The 23,913-nt window shown below is 58.2% G+C and overlaps 2 protein-coding genes across 18 annotated transcripts in view; one reads left to right on the forward strand and one right to left on the reverse strand.

Annotated features, from left to right (window-relative positions):
- The window catches only part of BEGAIN (brain enriched guanylate kinase associated), a 44,572-nt gene extending 39,661 nt beyond the window's left edge, over positions 1-4,911 (forward strand). For 10 of the 11 annotated variants that reach the window (XM_086708798.1, XM_086708795.1, XM_086708806.1 and 7 more), the window contains 2 exons: positions 1,666-1,749; positions 2,805-4,911. In XM_086708798.1, coding sequence (XP_086564924.1) covers positions 1,666-1,749; positions 2,805-4,154 — 1,434 coding nt within the window. In that variant the 3' untranslated portion in view covers positions 4,155-4,911. The remainder of the gene's footprint in view (positions 1-1,665; positions 1,750-2,804) is intronic. The other variant, XM_086708797.1, reaches the window with a different exon arrangement.
- A 7,016-nt stretch (positions 4,912-11,927) lies between these two features.
- WDR25 (WD repeat domain 25) overlaps positions 11,928-23,913 on the reverse strand; it is a 141,923-nt gene continuing 129,937 nt past the window's right edge. For all 7 annotated transcript variants that reach the window (XM_086708811.1, XM_086708813.1, XM_086708810.1 and 4 more), the window contains 3 exons: positions 15,626-15,796; positions 13,057-13,197; positions 11,928-12,424 (listed from right to left, as the gene is read on the reverse strand). In XM_086708811.1, the coding sequence (XP_086564937.1) occupies positions 12,203-12,424; positions 13,057-13,197; positions 15,626-15,796 (534 nt within the window). In that variant the 3' untranslated portion in view covers positions 11,928-12,202. The remainder of the gene's footprint in view (positions 12,425-13,056; positions 13,198-15,625; positions 15,797-23,913) is intronic.

The following is a 23,913-nucleotide window of genomic DNA, read 5'->3' on the forward strand; positions in this document are numbered from 1 at the left end:
GTGGCCGCCCTGATTGCGCGGGCCCCGTGGGACGGGCCCAGCCATGCTCCAGGGACGCCTGACAGCTGACCACACGTTCCCTGATGAGTGTCTGCTTCTTGCCAGGCCCTCCTAGGCTCCGAGAATATGGTGTGAATGACACGGGCCAAAAAAGCTCCCTGCCCGCATGGAGCTTACCCCTGAGTGGGGAAGGCAGTAAATAAGACAGATATGCAAGCCATGCGGTTGGTAAAAGTGCTAAATGCCGCAGAGAAAAGTCACGTAGGTGACAGTGCTAGGGAGTCAGGGTGCTTCTGGAAGGGGCTGCTACGTCAACACCCGAAAAAGGCCAGAGAGCGGGCCACGGGCACCTGGCAGGAAGAACCGGAGTGGCAGAGGTGGGCCCGCAGGAACAGTAGATGGCGCCCCCGGACACAGGCAGGGGCCCAGGGTCTGAGGTCAGAGAGTGAACAGGAGGCCACAGTGTGAGGCTCCTCTAGGAGTCTGGGTTTTATTCTGAATGAAGTAGGGAGCCACTGAAGGTCCTTGAGCAGGGGAAGGAGGAGGCCCTGGACAGCTGAAGGGCCTGCCCGAGAGGCAGCCAGATGGCGGGGTCTGGAGTTTAGGGCAGAGATCAGCATATGCCTGCGGTTCAAAGCCACAGGTGGGGTGAGATCGTCCAGGAGTGCAGGCAGATGAGGAGAGTGGAGGCCCAGCGGCCCAGCACAGTGACGCGGAGGCAGATCTGGCCGGCCGGGCAGCGCTCACAGCCCTCTGAGGCCAGGGACCTCAGCTCTCAGCCAACTGTGCCCCTCAAGGAGACGTTGAGGAGTCTGGGGACCCAGGTCCTCTCCACTTTGCGGGCCAAGTTGGGGACGCAAGCCTCGGCACAGAGGTGGAGGCGGGGGAACCTCCAGGAACGGGGTGGGGGTTGGGCAGCTTGTCTGAGCGGCAGGGCACCTGTTCCCGGCTGAGCGGAGACTGTGGGAGCTGGCGGATCTGAGGGCCCGTTGGTGGACCCCAGACCCCTCACTGTCGGAGCCCTCCCTGCGGAGGGTCCCCGGGGCGGGGGGGGGGGGGGGCAGCAGCGAGAGACCCAACCACAGGCACATGCAACAGAGATTTACCAAAGATGAAACCAAATCCCCTCGAGTCCTACTGTTTGCATCTGTTTTCAGCTCAGGAGGCTGAGCCGGTCCCTGCCCGGACCCTGGGTCGCACAGGCCCTCTGCCCCAGCATGCCCTGACCCTCGCCTGGCCCTGCAGCCACCCCTGGAAGCAGGCCACACTTTAAGGATGGGGGTGGGTGGGGCGTAGAGCAAGTCTGACACATGGGGAGCCAGGGGCCGCAGGCACATTCCTTATCATTCCACGCTGGCACTCTCCACGCGGTGGGGGAACAGGGAGCCCCCTGAGAGCTCAGGGGCCAATGGAGGCCCTTCCTCCACCACTGCCCCCCCCACCCCTTGTGGGAGGCTCCCATCCGGGGCGGCGGCAGCTCCAGGTCAGAACCGAGGCCCCCATTCTGCAGGCGAGGGCGTGAGTCCCAGAGAGGGTCCCCGTCCTGACAGCTGCCCAGCCGGCACCCCCCCCCCCACCTGGTCTCCGTGTTGGCCGCCGGGCGCCGGGCGGCAGGGAGCTCGGCAAGGGGCGAACCTGCACCAAACGCCTTCTCTTGTCTTGTAGGAGCTCTATAGGAAGGACTGCAATCTAGCGGCCCAGCTGCTGCAGTGCAGCCAGACGTACGGCAGGGTCCATAAGGTGTCCGAGGTAACGTGAGCCCCGCCCCAGCTAGGCCACCCCCGCCCCCAGGACTGCTTCGGGCTCCTTTCCTACAGGTCCCACCCCAAGGCCACTTCTCGCCCTTGATGAGGGCAGGCGCCGGGTGAGCCTGAGCTCCCCCGTCCCTCCTCACCCCTGCAGGTATCCTGGCCTTTCTCGATCCGGAGGAGGGGCGGGCTGCCCGCCCGCCCCCAGTCGGGACAGCCTGCCCGTTCCCGTTGCTTTCCTCTGGGGGCTGCTCATTGTCCCTGCTCCAAGACCCCTGTCCGCTGAGCGCTGATGGGGGCAGAGGGGCCCTGTGTGAGCCTCACAGAAACCCCGTGGTTCGGTTTGGGCACAATTCCAGTGCCCACTTGCAGAGGCGAGAAAGCTGGCTTCACAGTGCAGTGACTCAGCCGAGGCCACAGGGCTCCCTGATGCCCCAAGCCAAGTTGGCCCGTGGCCCCTCACCCCTGCCAGGCCGCCCCCACCTCCGCACGCTGCCCTCACCCAGGCCTCGGTCCACGTCCCCTCCTCCCTGGGCCTGGGCCATGCCTAAGACACTCACAAAATAGATCAAACAGTAGCAGGACGTCCCTACACGGCACCAGGTGCTCGTGCAGAAACCGCTGGGCACCTGGCCCTGGCCCTCAATCTGTGTTGCATCTGTTTCTGAGTCTGGCAGAGGCCTCATGACCCGGCAGGGGTGCCCCCGACAGACCTTGGGGCTGGGAGAGCCAGCCCCTCAGTGGAAGGAGATGAGGGGGGGCTGTAGCCCCGAGAAGGGCCCGCGTCAGACCCTGGGTCCGCCCTCCAGGCGCGCTGGAGCCCAGTTCGTGTGGCCTGGGCAAGTGGAGGGGGGTGCTCCTTGGGCGAGGCTCAGGAGCTTGTGAAATGCAGAGTCCTGGGCCCTGGCTCTAGCCGGGGCAATTTGAGAGGCCCTGGGCGGGTCCCTCTTGGTCTGTACGCCTGTTGCTCAGGGTCACGGCTGCAGGTGCCGGGCTGACTGCCCACCCCCCCCCCCCCATCCCCGCCCTCCCCTCCTCCCCCCTGACCCGTTCCAGCTGCCCTCCGACTTCCAGGAACGTGTGAGCCTGCACCTGGAGAAGCACGGCTGCGGCCTGCCCTCCCCACTCTGCCACCCCGCCTACGCCGACAGCGTCCCCACCTGCGTCATCGCCAAGGTGCTGGAGAAGCCCGACCCCGCCAGCCTGTCCTCCCGCCTGTCTGACGCCTCGGCCCGCGACCTGGCCTTCCGGGATGGCGGGGAGAAGCCGGGCCCGCGGCCCCCCTACAAGGGGGACATCTACTGCAGCGACACGGCCCTCTACTGCCCCGAGGAGCGGCGGCGCACCCGGCGGCCCAGCGTGGACGCGCCCGTGACCGACGTGGGCTTCCTGCGGGCCCAGAACTCCACCGACAGCGCGGCCGAGGAGGAGGAGGAGGCCGAGGCGGCCGCCTTCCCCGCGGGCTTCCGGCACGAGGCCTTCCCGGGCTACGCGGGCTCGCTGCCCACGTCCAGCTCCTACTCCAGCTTCAGCGCCACGTCGGAGGAGAAGGAGCACGCCCAGGCCAGCACGCTCACCGCCTCGCAGCAGGCCATCTACCTGAACAGCCGCGACGAGCTCTTCGACCGCAAGCCGCCGGCCGCCGCCTACGAGGGCAGCCCGCGCTTCGCCAAGGCCACGGCCAGCGTGGCAGCGCCACTGGAGGCCGAGGTGGCCCCGGGGTTTGCGCGGACCATGTCGCCGTACCCCGCCGAGTCCTTCCGCTTCCCGGCCTCCCCGGGCCCCCAGCAGGCCCTGATGCCCCCAAACCTGTGGAGCCTGCGGGCCAAGCCGGGGACGGCCCGGCTCCCCGGGGAGGACGCGCGGGGCCAGTGGCGGCCCCTGAGCGTGGAGGACATCGGTGCCTACTCCTACCCGGCCACCGCCGCCGGCCGCGCCTCGCCCTGCAGCTTCTCTGAACGCTACTACGGCAGTGGGGGCAGCCCGGGCAAGAAGGCCGAGGGCCGCGCCAGCCCCCTCTATGCCACCTACAAGGCCGACAGCTTCTCGGAGGGTGACGACCTCTCCCAGGGCCACCTGGCGGAGCCCCGCTTCCTCCGGGCCGGCGGCGACCTGAGCCTGAGCCCGGGCCGCGCGGCCGACCCGCTGCCCGGCTATGCGCCCAGCCAGGGGGATGCGGAGAGGCTCGGGGTGCAGCTGTGCGGGGCGGGCGGCAGTCCCGAGCCCGAGCACAGCCCCCACAGTTCCAGGGACTCCTTGGAGCCCAGCTCCATGGAGGCCTCCCCGGAGATGCACCCCGCCGCCCGCCTCAGCCCCCAGCCGGCCTTCCCGCGGACTGGTGGCTCGGGGCTCAGCCGCAAGGACAGCCTCACAAAAGCCCAGCTCTACGGAACCTTGCTCAACTGAGCGCCTGCCTGCAGGCCGCGGCCAGGGGGCCCCCGCCCACCCACCCACCCACCCCCGGGCCCCGAGGGCACAGCTCGCCTCCCCCCCTAGACACCCGTCCTCCCCAGTCCCTGCCAACCGGGACCCTCTCTTCCACCCGACCCAGTTGAGCCTGAGCGGAGGACCCCTCCCCCACCATCCCGTCCACCCCGGCCCCACCACGGTGGAACGTTTTTCACACACCAACATCCTTCCCCACCTGAGATGAGCATCCCCCCCTTTTATAAAGTGAAACTATTTTTATAGAGAAAAAGGGTCTTTCTTAACGCACTTGGCCTCCAGCTCCCTGGATGGCAGCCTTGGCGTTTTCAACACAAAGCTCCTTTATTTTTCGGGGGAGGACGGCGGGGCCTGCCCCTGGGAGGGGAAGGACGGTGTCCTGTGGAGACACCGCAGCGAGCCAGTGACAGGGGAGCCCGTAGCTCTGTCCGCGAAGAGGGGAGGTGGACCGGGTGGGGGGGATGTGAAATGTTTCTAAACTGTTTTCGCCGTGTGACCGACACACCGCCCCAGCTCTCCTGTGGTCCGTAGTCCCGAGTGGGGCCGGTGCTCGTCCCCCAGCGTCCCGCTCCCCGGCACCACCTCGCTCTACCTCAGACGTAATGAGGCCCTCGGACTCCCAGTTTCTGTGGCTTGCTCTCCCGTTGTCTGCGATGCATGCCCTGTCTCGGTTAGTACTGTACTTTCGTTCATTAATAAAAGACATCAGTGGAAAGAACGTGGCTTCAGGTGGTTTATTCTGCTGCCTTTTGACCGCAGGGACGTGTGACCCTGGGTGCCCCTTGCCTTGTCCCCACCCGCCCCAGAGTCCTGTGCAGCAGCTGGGCGCTCTTACGGCCCTTTCTCGGACGTCCCTGTCCACTCTCCCACATATATCCGCCCCCTTGTCCTTTCTTGCGTCTCAGACGTGGCTTCTGCCGGGAGCTTCCTGCCTGGGGACTTCCCTTGGCACAGCTCTGCGAGGGACAGGATTGCTTGCTCTTTTCTCTGTTTTGCCCCATTTTGAAGGGTGTTCTCACAGGGGAGGGAGGTAGCCGGGGTCTCTTTTCCCAGCATGTGGTGATGGAGAGGCCTTGCCCCCGGCCTCCTGCGGGTGTGGGTGTGGGGACGCCCGTCAGCCGGTCCGCCCGTGGGGAGCTGCTCATTGACGGTACTCCGTCCCCCTGCTCTCTGGCCGCTTAAGATCTTCCCTTTGGTTTTCTGCAGCTCCCCCCGAGGTGTGTCTGGTCGCGGATTTACCCTTCTTGGGAATTCACCTGGAGTCTTGTATCCGTGGGATGGTTCTGGAAAATTCTCAACTTTTGTTTAAATTTTGTTTCCTCGCTCTTCCGGGGACTGCCTTAGACCCCTGGAAGTCCCTCTCACTGCACGCTTCATGCGTGCTGCCCTCTCTCCTGTGAGTCCTGCTTCTGGGCCCCCCCACCCCACCCCACCCGAGCTCAGCCCGCGGGGCTTGTGTTCCATTTCACTAACTTCTCTCTGCATCGTCCGTGTGGCCGCCAAACACAGCCACTGAGTTTTGAGTGTTTGTCCTTTAATTTTTCTATTCCTAGATGTTCTGTTTGCTTGTTTTACAAATCTACACTGCTGCTTCAATAGTTTCCTATTCCCTGGAGATTATTTTCTAGCTCGCCTTTTATTTCCTTAAACATGTGGGCATTGCTGGTTCAGACTGGATCTGGCACTCCGTCGTGTGTTTTCTCTCAATTCCTGCCCTTGCTGCCTCATTTCCTCACAAGCCTGGTGACCTCAGACGCACGCTCCTCGACGTCCTTGAGAATCTACTTGTGGGGTTCTGCAAGGCCTAGGGTGGAGGCCGCTCCTCACGGGGCTTTATGTCTGCCTTTTCCAAGGGCGGGGGCCCTCCCCCTGGAGACCAGCCGGGTCCGGGTGCAGGCTTTGAAGTTCCCTGGCTCACCCAGCTCCGTGTAAATCGGGGGTGGGTCTGCCTCTTGTCAGGCGACCCCAGGAGCGTGGGCATCAACGGTGGCTCCCAGCATCCCTGCATTTGACCTGCCTCTGCGGGAGAGCCAGGGCTAGCCCAACTGTCCTCCCCAGGATATGTGCCCCAAGAAGCAGTCTCCTCGAGCTGGGGAGACTGTGAGAGGCTCAGGGGTCAGCTCCCCTCTGGGGCCCGGTTTCCTTGTGCGCAGATAGGAGACGACCCTGAATGGGCTGGGGGCAACAGGGAGGGTGCAGGGAGAAACACGAGGCCCCTGGCACCCAGCGGCCACTCAGGGGTGTTCCCAGAGGGGATCCCAAGCCTGGTCGGCCCCCATGCCTCTTTCTCGCCTCGGTATTCCCACCTCTAAGTGCTACGAGCCCGCCTGGCTCCAGCTCCTCAGGGTCTTGGCCCTGGTATCAGGGCTGGGGATCCCTGGGCCAAGGGCCTTCTCAGAGTCGGTGCTTTAGCCCCCACACCGTCACCTCGGAGCCCGCAGCCCCCTGTAGGTGGCCTCCAGATCTCACAGAGCTGTCCTGCCATGGCCTCCAAAGCTAGCCACAGCCAGGGCTCCAAGGAGGCCTTGTTCCCAGGGGGCCCTGCTCAGGGCTGGGTGAGGACAGTGACTTCTTTGGCCTCAGAGCCAGGAAGCCTGCAGGGGTAGGCTGACCAGGCCACACAGAGTGGGGGTGGGGTATCTAGAACTCCATCACATGACTCTGAGCAGCAGGGTCAGGCTGACACCATGGGACCAGCATGGGATGCTATGTAAAGCAGTCCCAAACCACTTTTGTGGGGCTGAGGTGGGAAAACTTGGTTTCCCTCCAAGCCCCCCCAGATCAAAACCAGCTCATCAGGACTCTGGGACTTACCACTGGCTCTGGCCAGTGACTCTCTCAGAACCTGCTGGGTGGGGACTTGGTGCTTCCCTCCTCCTCCTGATGATGGGGCCAGCCGGCCAGCCCTGTGCTGGCCACAGGGACCTTGCTCTGCCCACAGGGGTCAGAGGCTGGGGGGGAGGCAGATGGCATGACACTAGGCTCAAGGCTTCAAGAGCACAGGGCCATCCAGAGAGGCGAAGGTCCCTACAGCTCTGGAAGGAAGAAAGCAAGCAGTCAGGAGGAGGCTCACGCTGGGTGCTGAAGGATGAATAGGAGTTCGTCAGGCATTTCAGGCAAAGGGAACAGACTTGTGATAGCTGGGGGGTTCCAGAAACAGCTCAGTGCCTCCATGCACCTCCCTGAGGGCTCAGCCTGGGGACCACCAGTTTCCCTCCAGATGTCCTCGGACAGATGTTCCGCTAGATGGGGACTTCCGGGCTGTGATGCGGCCTCGCCCTCTACTTCCTTAGTCCCAAGTACCCAGGCAGCCAGCCAGGCCGTGGTGTGGGGCTCCGTCCTCCACCAGTCACCCTCCCCCTCCACTCGGAATCCCACCCCATCCTCTGCGAGGCCCCCACCTGTGCACCCACCACCCTCCTACCAATCCCAGCACACTGCTCCACCTGTAACCAGGGCAGCACAGGGCGGGGCTCTGCCACTCGCTGGCCATGTGCCCTTGGGCCACTTTCCCCTTCTGGAGCCTAGGGACACTGATGAGACTCCCAGAGGTCCTCATGACAGTTGGCTGTCCCCATGCACAGGGAGGCACAGGCTAAGCTGGCGGTGGTCTCCACGAGAGGGACAGGGCACAGACTTCAGACTGTCCTCTGAGCTCAGTTTTCTCAGCTGGACAGCAGGGTCGGGCCACCTGGCGGAGGGGCTTGGAGCGTCCACTCCACTGGACAAAGTCACGGCCACGCCTGGCAGCACACTCAGCCACGGGCTGGCACCCCAAGATGAAACCGTTCTCCCACGGAGGCTTCAGATCTGCAGCTCAGATTTGTAGGTGAGGGTAAAGGTAGGCACGGAGCCCGGGAAGGTGGGTGGAGGGGACAGCCCACACTGCTTTCTCATTCCCGCTCCACATTTTCTAAATTTAGCCGCTCCCTTATTTTAAAGTTGCAAGTGATGAACTCCCCAACACCTTGCACAGGATCGGAGTGAGCCTTTAAGGGTGCGCTTTGGAAGAAAGCATTAGGAAAAAGACAGATGAAGGCACGGAGTACACTTGCCATTGTTCCCAATAAAAGAACCTGCAAAAGGGAGGGGCTGGCAGCCAGCTGGCACCCCCAGGGTGCGCAGTGGAGGAATCGGGTCCACAGAGGAGAGCACCAAGAAACAGCCCTCGTGGGGAGCCCTGGATGAGCCCCTGCTCCAGGGGGGTCAGAGCTTCGGCTGGCTCAAGGTGAGCAGCATAGAAAAGAAACCGACTTCTCAGACAGACGCGGGTGGTGTTTGCCCCAAGGGAAGTTGAGAGGGTAGTGATCTACAAGCCCTTTCCTCTGCATTTTCTCCCCTGCTTGTTTCTACAGGCTCACTTTACAGATGAGGAAACTGAGGCTCAGAGAAGCAGAGCGCCTACCAACATCCCAAGCAGAAGAGTGATGGGCTTGGGGCCCGAGTCGGTCTCCCGGCCCTAAACCCCACGGGGCTGCGGGCAGCCAGGGTGTGTGCTCAGCACACGAGAGGGGCCGGGCAGCTGCTGGACAGAGAGGTCATCCTACGGCCACACCAGCACTCACACCAAAGCCTGGTTTAATATAGTCTGTAAACAACGCTCACATTTAAAAAGTGGTACAGGTGCCTGGATAGCTCAGTTAAGCGTCCCACTCTTGGTTTCGGCTCAGGTCATGACCTCATCGTCATGAGTTCGAGCCCCACGTCAGGTTCTGTGCTGGTATCGTGGAGCCTGCTTGGGATTCTCTTCCTTCTTCTCTCTGCCCCTCCCCTGCTCTCTCTCTCTCTCTCTGTCTCAACATAAATAAACATCAAAAAAAAAAAAAAAAGTGGTAATAATAACATATCCCAGTGGGGAAAGCAATCAGAAAACTATGTGCTGAATTTCTCACTCAGAAGATACTCCACACAAGGAAGGCAGAGAAGCGCCCAGTTCAGGCTGCGCTGGGAAGCAGGACATCTGGGCTCCAGGATCCGGGGCTGGGCCGTGGGCAGTGGGGGTGGCACAGGCAGAGGAAAGGCACTCTGGCAAAGCCAGGCCCCCCCTGCACCGCGGACAAGTATAGCCTTGCCTCGTGGCCTGCGTCCGGATTCACTCACCACTTGTTCATTTGACAGGTGCGTGCGGAGGACGGCCTGTTGAGGCTGGATCTGGGGAGACACGCCCTTAGGAACTCGCCTGTAGTGGTCCCGCCACTCTCCCCTCCAGCCCGTAATGAGAGCTACGCCTGGCCAAGGACCCCTGGTCCCGGTGGGCGTGTGAGAGCCAACCAGAGTCCTTCCCTGACCCTTGCCAAGTGGGAACAGAGGCAGGAGGCAGCCTCTTGCCGGGGGCTTCTGCAAGGAGAGGGAACCGGGCCCGGGCCGAGGCCCAGAGGGCTGGACCCAGCGGTCCTTGGCCTGCCGCGACGAGGTCTGAGAATGGGGCCAAACCGCATCCTCTGGTCTAAACTGGCTCCACACCTGCGTCAGGTGGTGGACGGATACTAACATTAATATTGTTGCTGATACTAAGATTCCCTGCTGCCATTTCCTGAGTGCCTCCTGCATAGAGGCCCCGCCAAGAGCTATCCAGACCCGGCCTCATTAATCCTCACAAGCTGGGTACTACCAATCTCATTTCACAGAAGGGGAAACTGAGGCACCGGGCGGCTCAGCACTTTCTGCAGCCACACAACGAAAGGCGATGGCAGGGTTTGAGTCTACATCCGTCTGACCCCAAAGCCTGTGTCCTGCCAACAGGCCACACCTGCAGTCATTCATAGAACGCCCACCATGGACCGGGGTCAGGTGCGCAGCAGGGAGCAGGCAGCGAACCCCGTGAAGTTTACATTCCGCTGCACGTACCCGTGTTGTGGGGAAGGGGGGACGACAGCAGACGGAGCTAAGCACTCTGGGGAAAGGACCGAGAATGACTGGAGCATGTTAGACACAGAGGTCAGGGGAGGCTCCCTGGAGGCCCACAGCAGGAGAAAGGCAGGGATCCGGGGGGGCGCTGGGGGAAGTAGTGACCCAGCAGAGGGGACAGCGGGAGCAAAGGTCCTGAGGCGCCATGCCATGAGAGCACAGTGGAGGGTGTCATTAGCCCATCAGCGATGAGAGTGATACGGGAAGGCTTCATGTCACAGAGAAAGTGACCCGAGGGCAGGCTTCTAAGATCACTGGGCTTCCCACACTGAGCAGGGGAGCTTATTTAGAGGGTGGGCGGTGAGAAAGAGGGGGGGCGAGAGGCTCAGTGGGGCAGCCACATGAGGGGTGAGGGAGGACCGTCTATCACCTGCATAAGGATCTGAATGGACGTAAGATCAGCCTCCGCTCCCCCCACTGCTCTGCTCAGGCCAGGGACAGCACCCCACAGGGGGTTCCACTTCTGCAGGGGACAGGCCCTCTGAGCATGGGCTGTGATTATCTTTCTTTTCACCAGATCAGCCATTCCTGAGCCTAAAAAGAGAAGGCGCTTCCAACCTGAGCCTGGGAGCAGACAGTCACTGGGACCCTGCGTCCTGCATGAGCTCGGGGGTTCATTCTTCACCACCCTGAAAGATCGTGAGCTCCCCAGCTCCTGCCGCCCCACTCTCAGCCCCAGCCTTCCCTGAATCCCAGCTCAGGCACAACAGGTGCTGTATCCGCTCAACACCCACTGCCTGCCGGGGGCTCTGCACTGAATGCGGCGCGGGGCAGTGGGGGCAGGGAGAAGGCTAGAAAAGGAGTCGGACCTCAGGATCAGCCCTACCTCAGGGCCTCTGCACTGTCCTTCCCTCCGCCTGGAAGGCCCGATTCATGGACCCCTGAGCAAGTTAGACACCTGAAATAAACCTATTTATGCACCAGCCCTCTGCAAGCTCCAGATGCCCTTCCCAATCTGCCCAGTCCCCTTCCAGGGAATGGAACCCCCAGTGTACGGACACCCACCACGGACGTGACCTCCTTGGGGCCACACAGCAAGCCTGCAGGCTGGGGGTTCCGACACCACTTTACAATGGGGAGACTGAGGCTCAGAGAGGAGAGATGACTCACGAAGCGTCGGCTACACCGACGGCAGAGCCGGCCTAGAAGCCGGGTGCTGGAGAGGCAAAGCTGGGCACCCGTGGTTCCTACTCCCTTGGCTCCCCGCCACGGGGCTCGTCCTCAGGGCCTCTGCCCTTCCTCACTGACTCCTCTGCTGGGGATGCCCTCCTCACCGGCTCACGGTCTGCCTCTGCCGGCAAGCCTTCTGAGGCACGGGGACGCCCCTGCCCCTGCCCCGAGCTGTGATATCTGCCGGTTCCCATCGTCACCCTCGGTGCATCCTGGGGCTCTTGGAGTGGCCTGTGGGATTTGGTGCTAGGGTTCCCCTACCTGCCTAGACCCCCAGGGCGCTGGCTCTTCCTGCCAGCCTGACCCCGCAGGGCTCCTCAGGAACCTCCCTCCTTCCCTGGAGCAGTATACACCCCCTCCAGGCAGTGGGACTCTGTGGGCCATGCTTGGGGTGGGGGTGGGGGGGGCCTGGGCCCCATGGCACTGATGAGGACTGCCGTGCTCCAGCACGGAGTTCCTGAGGGCAGGCCTGAGACCCAGAGCCCCCCGTGGCCCCCCACGGCCCCTGGCCCCCAGGGACTCCGTGGTCAGGATCAGCAGAGGGGGGCTGCCCTATCTCAAGCTCCCTCTGGTCTCTGTCTCAAGCCCCAGAGGGCCTGGGAGTGGGAAGGTGCCACGAAGCTGCCCGTACATATCTGTCACTGAAATACCCTAAGAAACAGCAAAACACTCATGTTTATTGAGCATCAGCAGCCACCCACCAGGTGCTTTCACCTAATGCAGTTCTCACAACCCTGAGGCAAACAGATCTCTGTCCCCATTTTACAGATGAGGAAACTGAGGCTCGGTGGGGGGGGGGGGGGTGGAGGCCCCTTCTACCCAGCTCCGATCACAGAGGCGACCTCACTGGTTACTCACACCACCCCCACCCCTGGGGGACGAATGGGAGCCTGGGGCCTGGCCGGTATCCGGAAGGCTCTGCTCCAGGAGGCTCAGTGCCAGATCTTAATGTCGCCCTCCCAGGAGCAGGTGGCGAGGACAGAGGGCAGCACAGGGTGGAAGGTGGTACCAACGCAGGCCTGCGCGTGCCCTTGCAGCGTGCGCGCCCGGCTGGCAGTACGGAAGCTGTACAGCAGGACTCGGCCGTCGGCACTGCCCGTCACCAGCAGGTCACCGTCTGGGGAGCACTCGCAGCCCACTGAGTAGCCTTCTACCTGCAGAAGGCAACACGGGGTGAGCGGGCCACACGGCAGCTGCTCCGCCAGGCAGCCCGTGAGGCGGGGGGGCGCCGTGCCCACTCCGTGGAGGAGCAGCCTGAGGCTCGGAGCAGGGCACCCAGCATCCCCAAGGCCAAGGCCCGAGCTCCTGCCAGAAAGCCGGCGTCCCAGCGTGGATCTGGTCTCACGGAGTTTAGTGGAACGCAGCTAGAACAGCTGCAGCATAGCTGACGGTGCCTGGCCTCGCCAACAGCCACCAGGTCCCCGGCCCCGTCCGCCCCAGTGAGGCAGGCCTCAGTGGGGAAAGGGGATAGATGCAGAAAAGGCCCCCTCCCCTGTTCTGTCCTGTGCTCCCTCCCTCACCCCCGTGACATGCCCCCATTGAGCCCACAAGTCGGGGAAAATCATTCCTGCCCAGCCCCTGGGGACCGGGGGCAGGGCCAGATGTGACCCAGGGCCTTTGGGGACCACCAGGCCACGTGGCACGTGGGCACCTGCGAAACGGAAAACAGAATCCTCCCAGAAAGAAGGTCTGTGCACTCCGGGGCCCCAAGTCCACCGCTGCTGTCGTCTGGAGGAGGCTCTGGGGCCGGTGCTCCGTTTTAACCCGGGGCAGAGGAACAGAGTACCTTGTGTCCTTCGTAGCGCCGCCTTCTGCTCATCCGGTAGGGCCACACGGCGGAAAAGAGGGCCAGGTAGTTGCCGTTGGTCTGTGCCAGGAACACGGGCTCCCGCGGATGCGAGGCGAGGCTGGGGCAGGTGTATCTCTCCTGAAAGACGTGAGGCCACAGGGAGGCAGGGAAAAGGCCCCAGCTGGGCCTTCTGCCTCGGCCAGACACATCACCCAGCGCCCTGCTCCTGGAGCCTTGGGCCCCACCCCCAGGCCTGGCCTTAGAGGTCTGCACGGCTTTCCTGCGGCTGCTTAACAAGATGCCACAAACTCGGTGGCTTAAAACTACACACATTTATTCTCTTAGAGTCCAGGAGGTCAGGCGTCTGCCATGGGTCTCCCTGGGCTAACATCAAGGTGTCAGCAGAGCCGTATTCCTTCTGGAGGCTCTGGGGGGGGGGGGTAATCTGTTTTCCTGTCCTTACTGGCACCCCTTGGTTCACGGCCCTAGTGGTGGACGGAAAAATGACCCCCACACTCCCATCCACGTAGCGGATTCCTGGGACCGGTGAATGTCACCTTATATGGCAAAAGGGCGGAGGGGGTGTCTTTGCGGATATAATTAAGTCAAGCATCTTGAGGTGGGGATGTCGTCCTCTATTACCGCCCTAAGTGCACTCATGTGTGTCCTTGTAAAGGGAGGCGGCCAATCACACTCACAGATACAGTGGCAGGGGTCTGAAGAGGCCAGCGTGAGGAAGAGGGGGCAGACTCCCCCCGAGCCTCCAGAAGCAGTGCACCCTGACAAAACCTCGATTTCAGCCCAGGGAGAACGATCACAGACATCTGGCCTCCAGGACGGAGAGAGAGAACGTGTTCGTTTTGAAGCCAGCGACCGCGGTACTTTGCCACGTAGCGCCAGGAAAGAAGTCCGCACGCCCGCCTGCCCCCGCCCCACCTCCACGGTGAGCTCTCGGGGAAGCCCCAGCCCGGCCCAGGCCCCCCTCACAGCCCACACGCACAGTAGCTGGGAAGGTGGACGGCCGGGGAGAAGACAAAGGCGTGAGCCAAGTGTTCAAAGCACAAGGCAAGGAGCTGTCACCGTCTGATGGGCTGCATCACATGGAAACGCCCCTAGCAACTCCCTTCTCCACGGCATCTGGCCTTTGCTTTATTCCAAGTGTTGTCCTGAGGCCACACTGTCTACAGGAGCCTACCTCAGAGAGCAAAGCGGGGGCAGCTGGAACACAGCTGCACACTCTGTGTCCCTCAGAGGCTCAGAGGCCACGCTGACCCGGGAACAAGTTCCATGGCATGCTCTGCGAGCACAGCACCTGCTCCCCACGCAGAAAGTGAGTGGGTGCAGTCTGTAGGAGGGTCAGTGGCCTGCCATGTGGCACTCCCATCCACCTCCCCTGGGTGCCTGTTCTGCACGGGCTGTTGGACGTGGAAGGCCAGAGTGGCCAGACACGCCCACGCAGCCCCCTCCCGGAGCTGGTGCTTCTCCCCGGGTTGCACCAGGACCCTGCAGTGAAGGTCTGGAGGCTGGTGTGCGCAGGGTCACTTAGAACCCTCTGAGAAGAGGAAATGCGGGGATGGGGGGAAGGTACGTATGTACGCCTAACACATATTTTTTAATTTGGCAGGGGGAGCACCGAAGAGATTAGCTACGGCTTATTTGAAGTCTTAAAAGGTGATGGTGATCGTAATGGCGATGATGGTGGTGATGGTGGTGGTGGTGGTGGTGGTGGTGATGATGATGATGATGGTGATGAATGTGATGGTGATGAGGGTGCTGATGGTGATGGTGATGATGATGATGATGGTGATGATGGTGATGAATGTGATGCTGATGAGGGTGGTGATGGTGACGGTGATGATGATGATGGTGATGGTGGGGATGATAGTGGTGGTGATGAGGGTGGTGATGGCGATGGTGACGATGTTAATGACGATGGTGGTGATAGTGACAATAGGTAACGCGTTTATGGAGCACCTCCTGGGTCTGGCACTGTGCTAGATCCTTTATAAGTGTTATTTCCTTCAATTCTCAAAACCACTCTATGAGGTAAATATATTCTCATCCTCAATTTCCTAAGAGGAAAACAAGAATCAAAAAGGCTAAACAATGGGCCCAGGGTCCCCGGCTTGTGAGTGGTGAATCCAGGACTTTAACACCAGATCTAGCCTCAGGTCGCGGCTTGAACTTCCAAGTCACAGTTCCTGCCCAAAGCACTGAACAAAGGTGGGGCGGAAACCCGTGTGGGCTGGATGGGGTGGTGGAGGGAAGGCAGGAGCGCGTGGGCCGTGTGGCTGTCCTCCATCGATCCGGACGGGGGGGCCCCTCCACACCCTTCCCCTGTGGGGTGGCCATGCCAGGCAAGGGACACGTAGGAGAAGTATGGAGGTTTTCTGCACTCGTCTACCCCCACCCCAGGGATTTCAGGCACCTGGACGATCTCTAAAGAGCCTGCCTGCTGAACCATCTCCCACAGGAAGTGATCTGGGATCCCAGACAGCCTAGGGCTACTTAGACACAGCCTACAGCTGAAGCAAACTGAAGAGCAATGCCACATAAGGTTTCTCACGTGGAAAATCTGGTTGGAGATTTTGGCAGAGCTCCGGAAATCCCAGGCAATAATGGTGCGGTCAGCAGAGTCCCGGCTCGAAGCGTCCGTGCTGCTCAGAAACTCAGAGCCTTCCTGGAGGAAGAGGATGTCCAAGGTCTGCTGGATGGTTGCCTTGTAGCTTCTCACCACCTGCAAGAGATGCATCTGTCATGCTGTGGGCCCCACGAGTACAGGGCGAGCACCCACGGGGAGGGCCACCAAGAGCCCAGGCAGCAGATGGGGTTTAGCGAGGGCCGTGCCGGGCTGCTAGGACATACCTCCCGCAGCCTGGCTTCGTGGCCCCTCCCCACAGACGGTCCTCCCTGTCACGTGCCTGCCCCACATCTATTGGCGCACGGCCACCAACCATGAGCTACCCAGGGAGGCATGATGACCTCTCAGACCACACCAGTCCCGGGGACAGCAGCTAGTGCCTGATGAAAGTGAGCTCAGGGAAGGGCCCATCGCCCAAGGGCACCTAAAGGGCATCAATGATTGCCCACTGATACCAGGCCACATGTTACGAGAGTGTCTTGCTTCTTCTTCTCCTTCTTTTTCTTTTTTTTTTAATGTTTATTTATTTTTGAGACAGAGAAAGAGCATGAGTCAGGGAGGGGCCGAGAGAGAGAGAAGGAGACACAGAAGCAGGCTCCAGGCTTTGAGCTGTCAGCACAGAGCCCGACGCGGGACTCAAACCCCCATGAATGGTGAGATCATGACCTGAGCCGAAGTTGGACGCTTAACTGACTGAGCCAACTAGGAGCCTAGCAACTGAGGGTGTTGCTTCTAAAGACGTCACATAATTCACAGCCCACAAAACCACAGCCTATTCTCTCTGGAGTAGTAACTGTATTGCAAAGAGCCAGAGCTCTTGGAGACCGTAAGGCAGAACCACAGTACATATATTAGCTTTAAAGACACTTTTTACTTCCTAGCATCATGGCCAATAGTTCATAGCCTCCTGTCTTGTAAACCAATGCGATCGAGTACCCAGCGGTTCTGTTTTCCCCAGAGCATTTGATCACACTCACTTTCCATTCTAAAGCAACTGGTTCGGGTTAGGGGCAGGTCCCAGTATCGGGACTAACAAGTGTCTCCACTTAACAAACTCCCAGACCTCAGGACTTTCAATTGCAATACTCAGCAAGAGGCCAATACAACGCGGCCTCAGGCCTTCCTGGCCGGCCTGTTTACCAGCTACCTGGGCGCCACCATGTGGCCACAGCATACACACGGTTCTCTGGTCCCTCTGTCTGCTGGCTGTGAAATAAGAAGTCTCGACAATTTTTTCTTTAAAGTGGCATTTACCACCTTCAAAGTATTATCGTCCTCTTTCAAATGTACATAAGTCAAATCCACGTCACGTGTAGCATTCTATAAAGTCAACTTAGGCAGTTCTGAGACCCATTCTCCAGATGAGGAACACTGAGGCTCAGAGATGCAGGGATTTGCTCCAAGTCCCACCGTCAGCGGGGCGGGCTTCTCCCTGTCCCTGCTGCTTCCCTTGGGCCCACAATCCAATCTCCTACTGGCCACTTCTTACCTCCATAAATTAGGGAACAGCTTCCTGGGGGAGGGGAGGGACAAATGGCTGTTCTCTGAGCTTCTTCAGAAGCAACTCCCAGGTAAGGCGACCGCAGGGTAAGCCCCTTGAAGCCCGCAAAGTGGCACGGACACAGAAAAGAGAAGGCGGCCCTGCAGACCTCTGGACACAAGGCAGAAAGGCAGCCCATGGCCACTCCCCAGCCCTGAGCCTCCCAGAGGGGAGGGAGTCTCCTTGCCCCTAGCCAGAGGGGCTCAGCAGGGGTGCTGCCAGATGCTCCTCCACCCAGTCTGAGGCTGGGGCCCGCGTGCCCTCGAAGTCTCCAGTATCCAATCGTGTCAGTCTGCACAGCATCCGGACTCACAACAGCACCACCCCAAGGCCACGTTTAGAATCCACTTTGGTGGGGAAGAGAGGGGAGGGGAGGGGAGGGAGTGGTGCCCCATAATCACAGCTCTGGAGCCGTCTCTTCGCCAGCTCCTCCCACCCCAGTGCCATGACAGTCACCCCTCACTTCGACACCCTCCCCACCAGCCACCCCAGGCCTCTATCTGCCTCGGCCGCATCAGTCCTCAACGCCCTCCTTCCCCTTTTCCCAAAGCCCTCTCCATCCCCACCATTCGGGGGGGGGGGAGCAGCAAATCCAGAGATGGCCGGGGCAGTAAATGCCAACGGAAGAGTATGTCTGGCCCGACTCATGTCCCTGGAAGTGGCCCGTGCCCTGGGCAGCCTGTCCTCTCTGGGGGCACGGAGTGGCCAACACAGAATGGCCACCGGAGAGCACCCACAGACGCCGGGCGGGTCCCAGCTCCCGGGCAGGGCCGTGAGCTCCTGTGGGCGGTTCTGGCCTTCTCGCTGCAGCCCCCCTCCAGCCACCGCACGGTGACCCCCACAGGGGCTCGGGAAACACACTGACCCAGGCAAGGACGGAGGAAGGAGAGGGCTCTCCCTGAGTGCCCAGGAAGCGGCGCTGGCCCGGGGTTCCACACAAATTACCTCATGGGGACAGCCGGAGGGTGACACGGAGGCCCGGGAGGAGCAAGGTGCCGGCCCTCGGCTTGTGCGCGCCACACCTGCCTCCCAAGACGAGCTTTCCAGAAGAATGGAAACCACCATTCTGCACGTTTCCTGAGAATGGATGCAAATGGCCCGATTCGTCGGGGCGCCATAAAACTGAGTGGCCGGGAAACAAGCCTGTGACGGGCGATCCCTGCCAGGAACGCTGCTTAAGTAGGAGGCTGACCTTTGAAGCGGTCGCCGCCGAACATGATCTACTCGCCTTCACAACGGCTCCTGCCCCGGCAAAGAACAGAGGAACCATCTGTGTGTCTAGCTGGTGGGTTTTATGGCGACCTCAATTACACTGACAGCTGGGACATCCCATCCCAGGGGCGTGGGACGGCGCCACGCAGCCCTCGCCGGCAGGATCCGGAAGGGAGCCCCGCCCGGACTCTTCTGGCAACCTGGGGCCTCTGCCAGGTAAGCCGATACTGGGCCGAAGGTTTCTGGCGCCGGGGCAGGTGGCAGACGTGATCCACACCATGGCAGACTCGGGCAAGATGAAAATCACCGGACATCCCTGAAATCCCACGACTGCCTGGTCCTCCGGACAGACCTGGGAAACTCCGGGCTGACTCTGGTTCATCCAAAGCACAGATTTCCCTGCCTCGCATCCCTGCCACTTCCCAAGTATGTGGGGTTGGGGCGCAGGCTAGGCTCGGGTCCTGGCCTTTTGGTCGTCACCACGGGAGGCCTGGACGACAGGGGCGAACCTCTGCCTCTGAGCGCTGCTGGACCTCAGAGCGACGGAAGACTGGGGTGTACTGGCCCCCTGACCCCTCCCACCACTCCCCTGCACCCAAACCTGAGAAAACGCAAGGGGAGACACTGCTCTGGCTCCCGCGGGACGCCGTGCTCCCTCAGCCACCCGCCTGCCCCACAGGACCGTGTATCTGTGACACTGGGTCGCCTTTGGGCAGTGCGGGGTCTGCGGGCTGCGGACATTACTCAGGTGTGTTGGATTAACCACCGGATTTGTGAACAAAAGGAAAGTTCAAAAAGTAGGCACACTGAGGTCTCCGGCTCCCAGCAATATCCCGGCACTTGGGGAGGAGCCAGCACACGTGAGGCCGCCGCCACTGGCCCCGTCAGGCACCATTCACAGGGTCCGCCTGAGGCCCTGGACGTGGGAGACGAAGGAGACCTGACTCCCTGGGAACTCTGAGACGGTGGTGGGGGTGGGAGGCAGAAGCAGAGCGCTGTGCTCAATGCCGCATCATCGCTGGCCCCGTGGAGGCCGACAGAGGCCTCCCTCCTCAGTGAGAGGGCCCCAGGTCCCCGGCGGCCACCTCGGTGTCCAGCCCGATGGCCTGTTGCTGACTCTGAGGTCCCGGGCAAACCCCACCCCTCTGCTTCAGCCTCCACACCTATAAGTGGGGGACAACCGGGCCGCAGCCTGGGAGCAAACAAGAGCTGTGACCGTGCCCGGCTCAGGGGCCAATGCGCACCAGAAGCTCACAAACCATCTCTTCCAGAGCCTCACAAACCTCCTCCAGGGCCGGCTAGAACCAGAGTCCCAGCATGGAGCTCTGGGTCCTTGCTTAAGTTCCTTCTCCCCACAGTTCCATTCCTTCTCCCTGAAAATAAACATCCGGGTCTCTGCAAATGCTAAGAAGTCAGGAGTCTCTGCATGAAGGCAAGCTGGAGAGGTGAGCAAAGGGCCTGTTTCTATAGCTTAAATTCACACAAATAGCCAATCACAAGGCACAGTGTGCACCAAAAGTACTCTGCTGATAAGTTCACGAAGGACCAGAAATCTACATTTTAAAAAAATAGAAAAGAAGACATGATTAAGTTTTTCTATTCCCCCCGGGGCTGGGGGAATCGCTCCCAAGTCATGACTCTGAGGCCAGAAGCAATGAGAAAAACATGAGTTAACCTGGCTACATGAAAATCATCATAATAATTTTAAGAACTATTGTACGGCATGAAAAGCAAGTAAATAAAAAAGTAAAAAAGACAATCAGGAGGAAAATTTGCAACTTGTCTCAGAGGCAAAGGTTACTATCCCTAATACACAGGTTCTCAAAACAGATGAGAAAGACCCAGCACATCTACAAAAAAAGGCAAGAAAAGTGAACAGAGAATTCATATAAAAGGAAACGCAATTGGTCCTTTGATCTTGCTCATAATGAGACATGCAAATTCAAATCACACAGAGATACCATTTCTTACCTATCAAATTACCAAAGTCCCAGTTTGACAACACACTCCATTAGGTGGCTGTGGGGCATGAGCTAACTGCACACACTGCTGACAGAAACACAAAACGCTACAATCCCTGCGGAGAGAACTGGGGCAACGTCGAGCAAAATAACATATGCCTTGTTTCTCAGCAACGTGCATGACCCAGCAAACCAACTTGTAGGAACGGTCCCAAAGGTACACTGGCAAAACCCCACAAAGGTGTAAGTACGCCGCCGCTGAAAGCAGCAATACTTCTACAAACGACGCAAATGTACGGCCACAGAGGATCAGCTGAGTAACCCTTGGCGCATCCACACTCCAGAATGCCACGGGCTGGAGACAGTGCAGCCTGTCCACCTGCCTAGCTACGGGGCGGCCTCCAAGGCATACTGCCTGGTGCGAAGGGCAGGTGGTGGAAAACACACGCGTAAGTCAGTGGAAGAGGCGACGGGAACGTGTGTGTGTGTGTGTGTGTGTGTGTGTGTGTGTGTGTGTGTGTGTTTACATCCATTAAAAACGGCAGGAAGATAAACCAGGAACTAAATAAATGAATGAACAGAGGAAGAGAACAGGATAGTGGAGACAGGAGTAGAGGTGGAACTCTTAGGGCTTCTGTAAAGGGCCAGACGGTAACTATTCTGCAGTCTGGGGCCACATACAGTCACGGCTACATTCTCTTCCGTGTGCGTGTGCGTGCGTGCATGTGCACCCACATGTGTATGTTACAGCCATCTCAGAACACAGAAATGGTTCTCAGCTCCAGGACCGTATAAAAATGGCAGCAGGCCAGACCAGGCCCACCAGCTTTCCAATCCCTTCTTTAGAGCCATGTATATATTTTATAAAATTATGCAACAAAATTAACTGAAAGCAGTCTCTAAAATGTGAAAGCAAAATTAAGCTGATAAAACTAACCGTGTATTGAGCTGGTAGCTTAACCACGTAAATCGGATTTATTTTAGGAAACATTAAAAGCATAGTCATTTAATGGCACATCCTTAGATGAATATACATTCCGAAAGGAAAATCAGTAATTTAGACATACACTAGACATACATTATGGACAAAAAGAACCACAAGAAATATTAAACTGCCTTCAGTCACTGCACAGCTAGCATTGACATGTACCAAAAAAATTGTGCAAATGCAGATAGAAATAAAAATTTCCAGTATGAAAAAGAGAAAATATATAAAACCAAAGAAGTTAAAGAAAAATTCTATAATCCTAAATTTGAATTAGGAAAATCAGTATACACAATGATACATTTTTTCTTTTTTTCCCTTTTCTTTCTTTTTTAAGATTTTGTTTACGTAATCTGTACACCCAACATGGCGTTTGAACTCACAACCCTAAGATTAAGAGTCGCACGCTCTGCCAACTGAGCCAGCCAGGTGCCCCTGATGTACTTTTTCTTAATAACAGAAACATCTCCTAGCTCTGTCCATAGAAAGGGCCTAGAAACAAGGAGCAACCACATCACTCAGATTATGGTCTTCAAACCCAGATAAGCAAAAGTGACACAGATGACAGATGTCGGCACCACACAGGTACCTATAACGGAGGAAAGAGTGATCACGGTTAGTAGAGACGTGGAGGACGTCGGCCTGAAAGGCACAATGTCTGAGATGAAAAATACGTTAGGTGGTGTTAATAGCAAATGAGACACTGCAAAACCATTAGTGAACTAGAAGACATAGCAACTGAAATCATTCAAAATATACCAGTGAGAAAAACAGACCAGATTTAAAGATGAAATCTAGTTTTAAGCCAAAACGGAGTAAGCCCACGATGGCCTCTTACTCTCGCCCGCCAATTATAACTAAAAGCTCCGGACAAAATTCAAGAAGCAACTACCTGAAGGCTTTCAAGAGTAAGTAACAGCAAGTGGGCTGGGGAGGGAAATCAATAAGGTCCTAGGTTTGTGGGGCGTAGGGATGGGGGTGGCTCGTTTGCAGTCTCTTCACTCCTGACTTTGACTAGTGGACTTACTGAAAAAAAACGTAACTACATGGTGGGCACAAACAGCAAAAACTCCGATATTAATCTGTCGTTCTGGTCAAAGGAACAAGAAAATGGGCCCTGGTAAGCCAGAGAATATGGGGGACATTTTCCAATGTGTCTGTTTGCTCTCCTGCGCTGACCCAATGCCAGCCCAACAGCAGTTCTGCCGTGCACTGGGGGTGCGGTTCAAGTACCTAAAACCTAGAGAGCAAGCATCTGAATAGAAGAGCTGGGGAAAAGGGCCTTTATTATGAAAACGGTAAGGAAGATCCACATTTCTTTTTTCCTCTATTTTCTCTGGGTACTTCATCTTGAAAGGGATCCCCATTACAGATACTGTGACAAGACAGAAGACTAAGTCTGAGACAAAGTCATTTCTCTGGGCAGAAGGACCAGGAAAGGAGGACCCAGGAAGCCACGTCATGTGGGAGAAATTCCAAGAGGACAGAGCTGAGAATCCTCTAGTTCTTCGTGTGAACTGACATGCACCCCGGGACAATCCCTAAGCAATACATTCACGGAGTCCAATCACAGAAGCACAGCCGAAGCTCTGGGAAGCAGAATACCATATACCCACTGCCCAAGTCTGAAACCAACCCCTTAGTGGCCCCGCATCACAAAGAGTTTGAATACTGCAAAGAAAATAGAACCACCGCCCGACAAAAGGGAGAAGGAACCTGCAAACTGAATCTAACAGGCTTGGTTGCCTGTTAAGACAAATTGCTATTCTCATAGGCCTGTGATAGGGTCCAGGATCTTCTAATATTGAAAATGTGTGGGATATATTCCAAAATTACTTGACATATAAAGAACTAGGAAAATGTAAATAGTAAGCACTATAAAAGAGAAATGATAGACATCGCCCTGAAGTGACCTAGATGTTGGAATCATCAGATATAATTAACGGCTATTATAATAATCCTCAATGACATAAACACAAACACTCTTGAAATGAATGGATAGATGGTGGCAACAGAGAATAGAAACTACATATTGTTTTAAATGGAAGTTTTAGAACTGGAAAAAAACAACAACAAAGAATAAGCTCAATAACAAAACGGGAGTGAGAAAGACTCCGTGAACTCGAAGACAGATCAACAGAAATGATACGATCCGAAGAAAAAATGTATAGACCCTTAGGGACCTATCAAAGCCTAAGTATTTTTGTCATGGGAGTTCCTAAAGGAGAGGGGAAAGACAGCAGAACAGAGAAAATATATATACTTGTTGACTGAGAGTGCCCAAATTTGGTAAAAGGCATAAACTTAGAGTCAAGAGGCTCCACAAGCCACAAAGGAGATAAAATCAAGGAAAATCAAGCCCCACACATCACAATCAAACTGCTGCAAAGTTCAAAGGACAAACCTTGAAACCCCCAGGGGAGAAAAATGAAGCATCACGGGACAGCAGTCTGTGTCTGTTCTGACAGACTTCTTGCCAGAAACTATGGAGGCCAGAAGACCGTGGGCGCAGTGA

This window comes from Puma concolor, chromosome B3, assembly GCF_028749965.1.
Source record: "Puma concolor isolate L17-30 chromosome B3, mPumCon1.1.hap2, whole genome shotgun sequence".
NCBI lineage: Eukaryota > Metazoa > Chordata > Mammalia > Carnivora > Felidae > Puma > Puma concolor.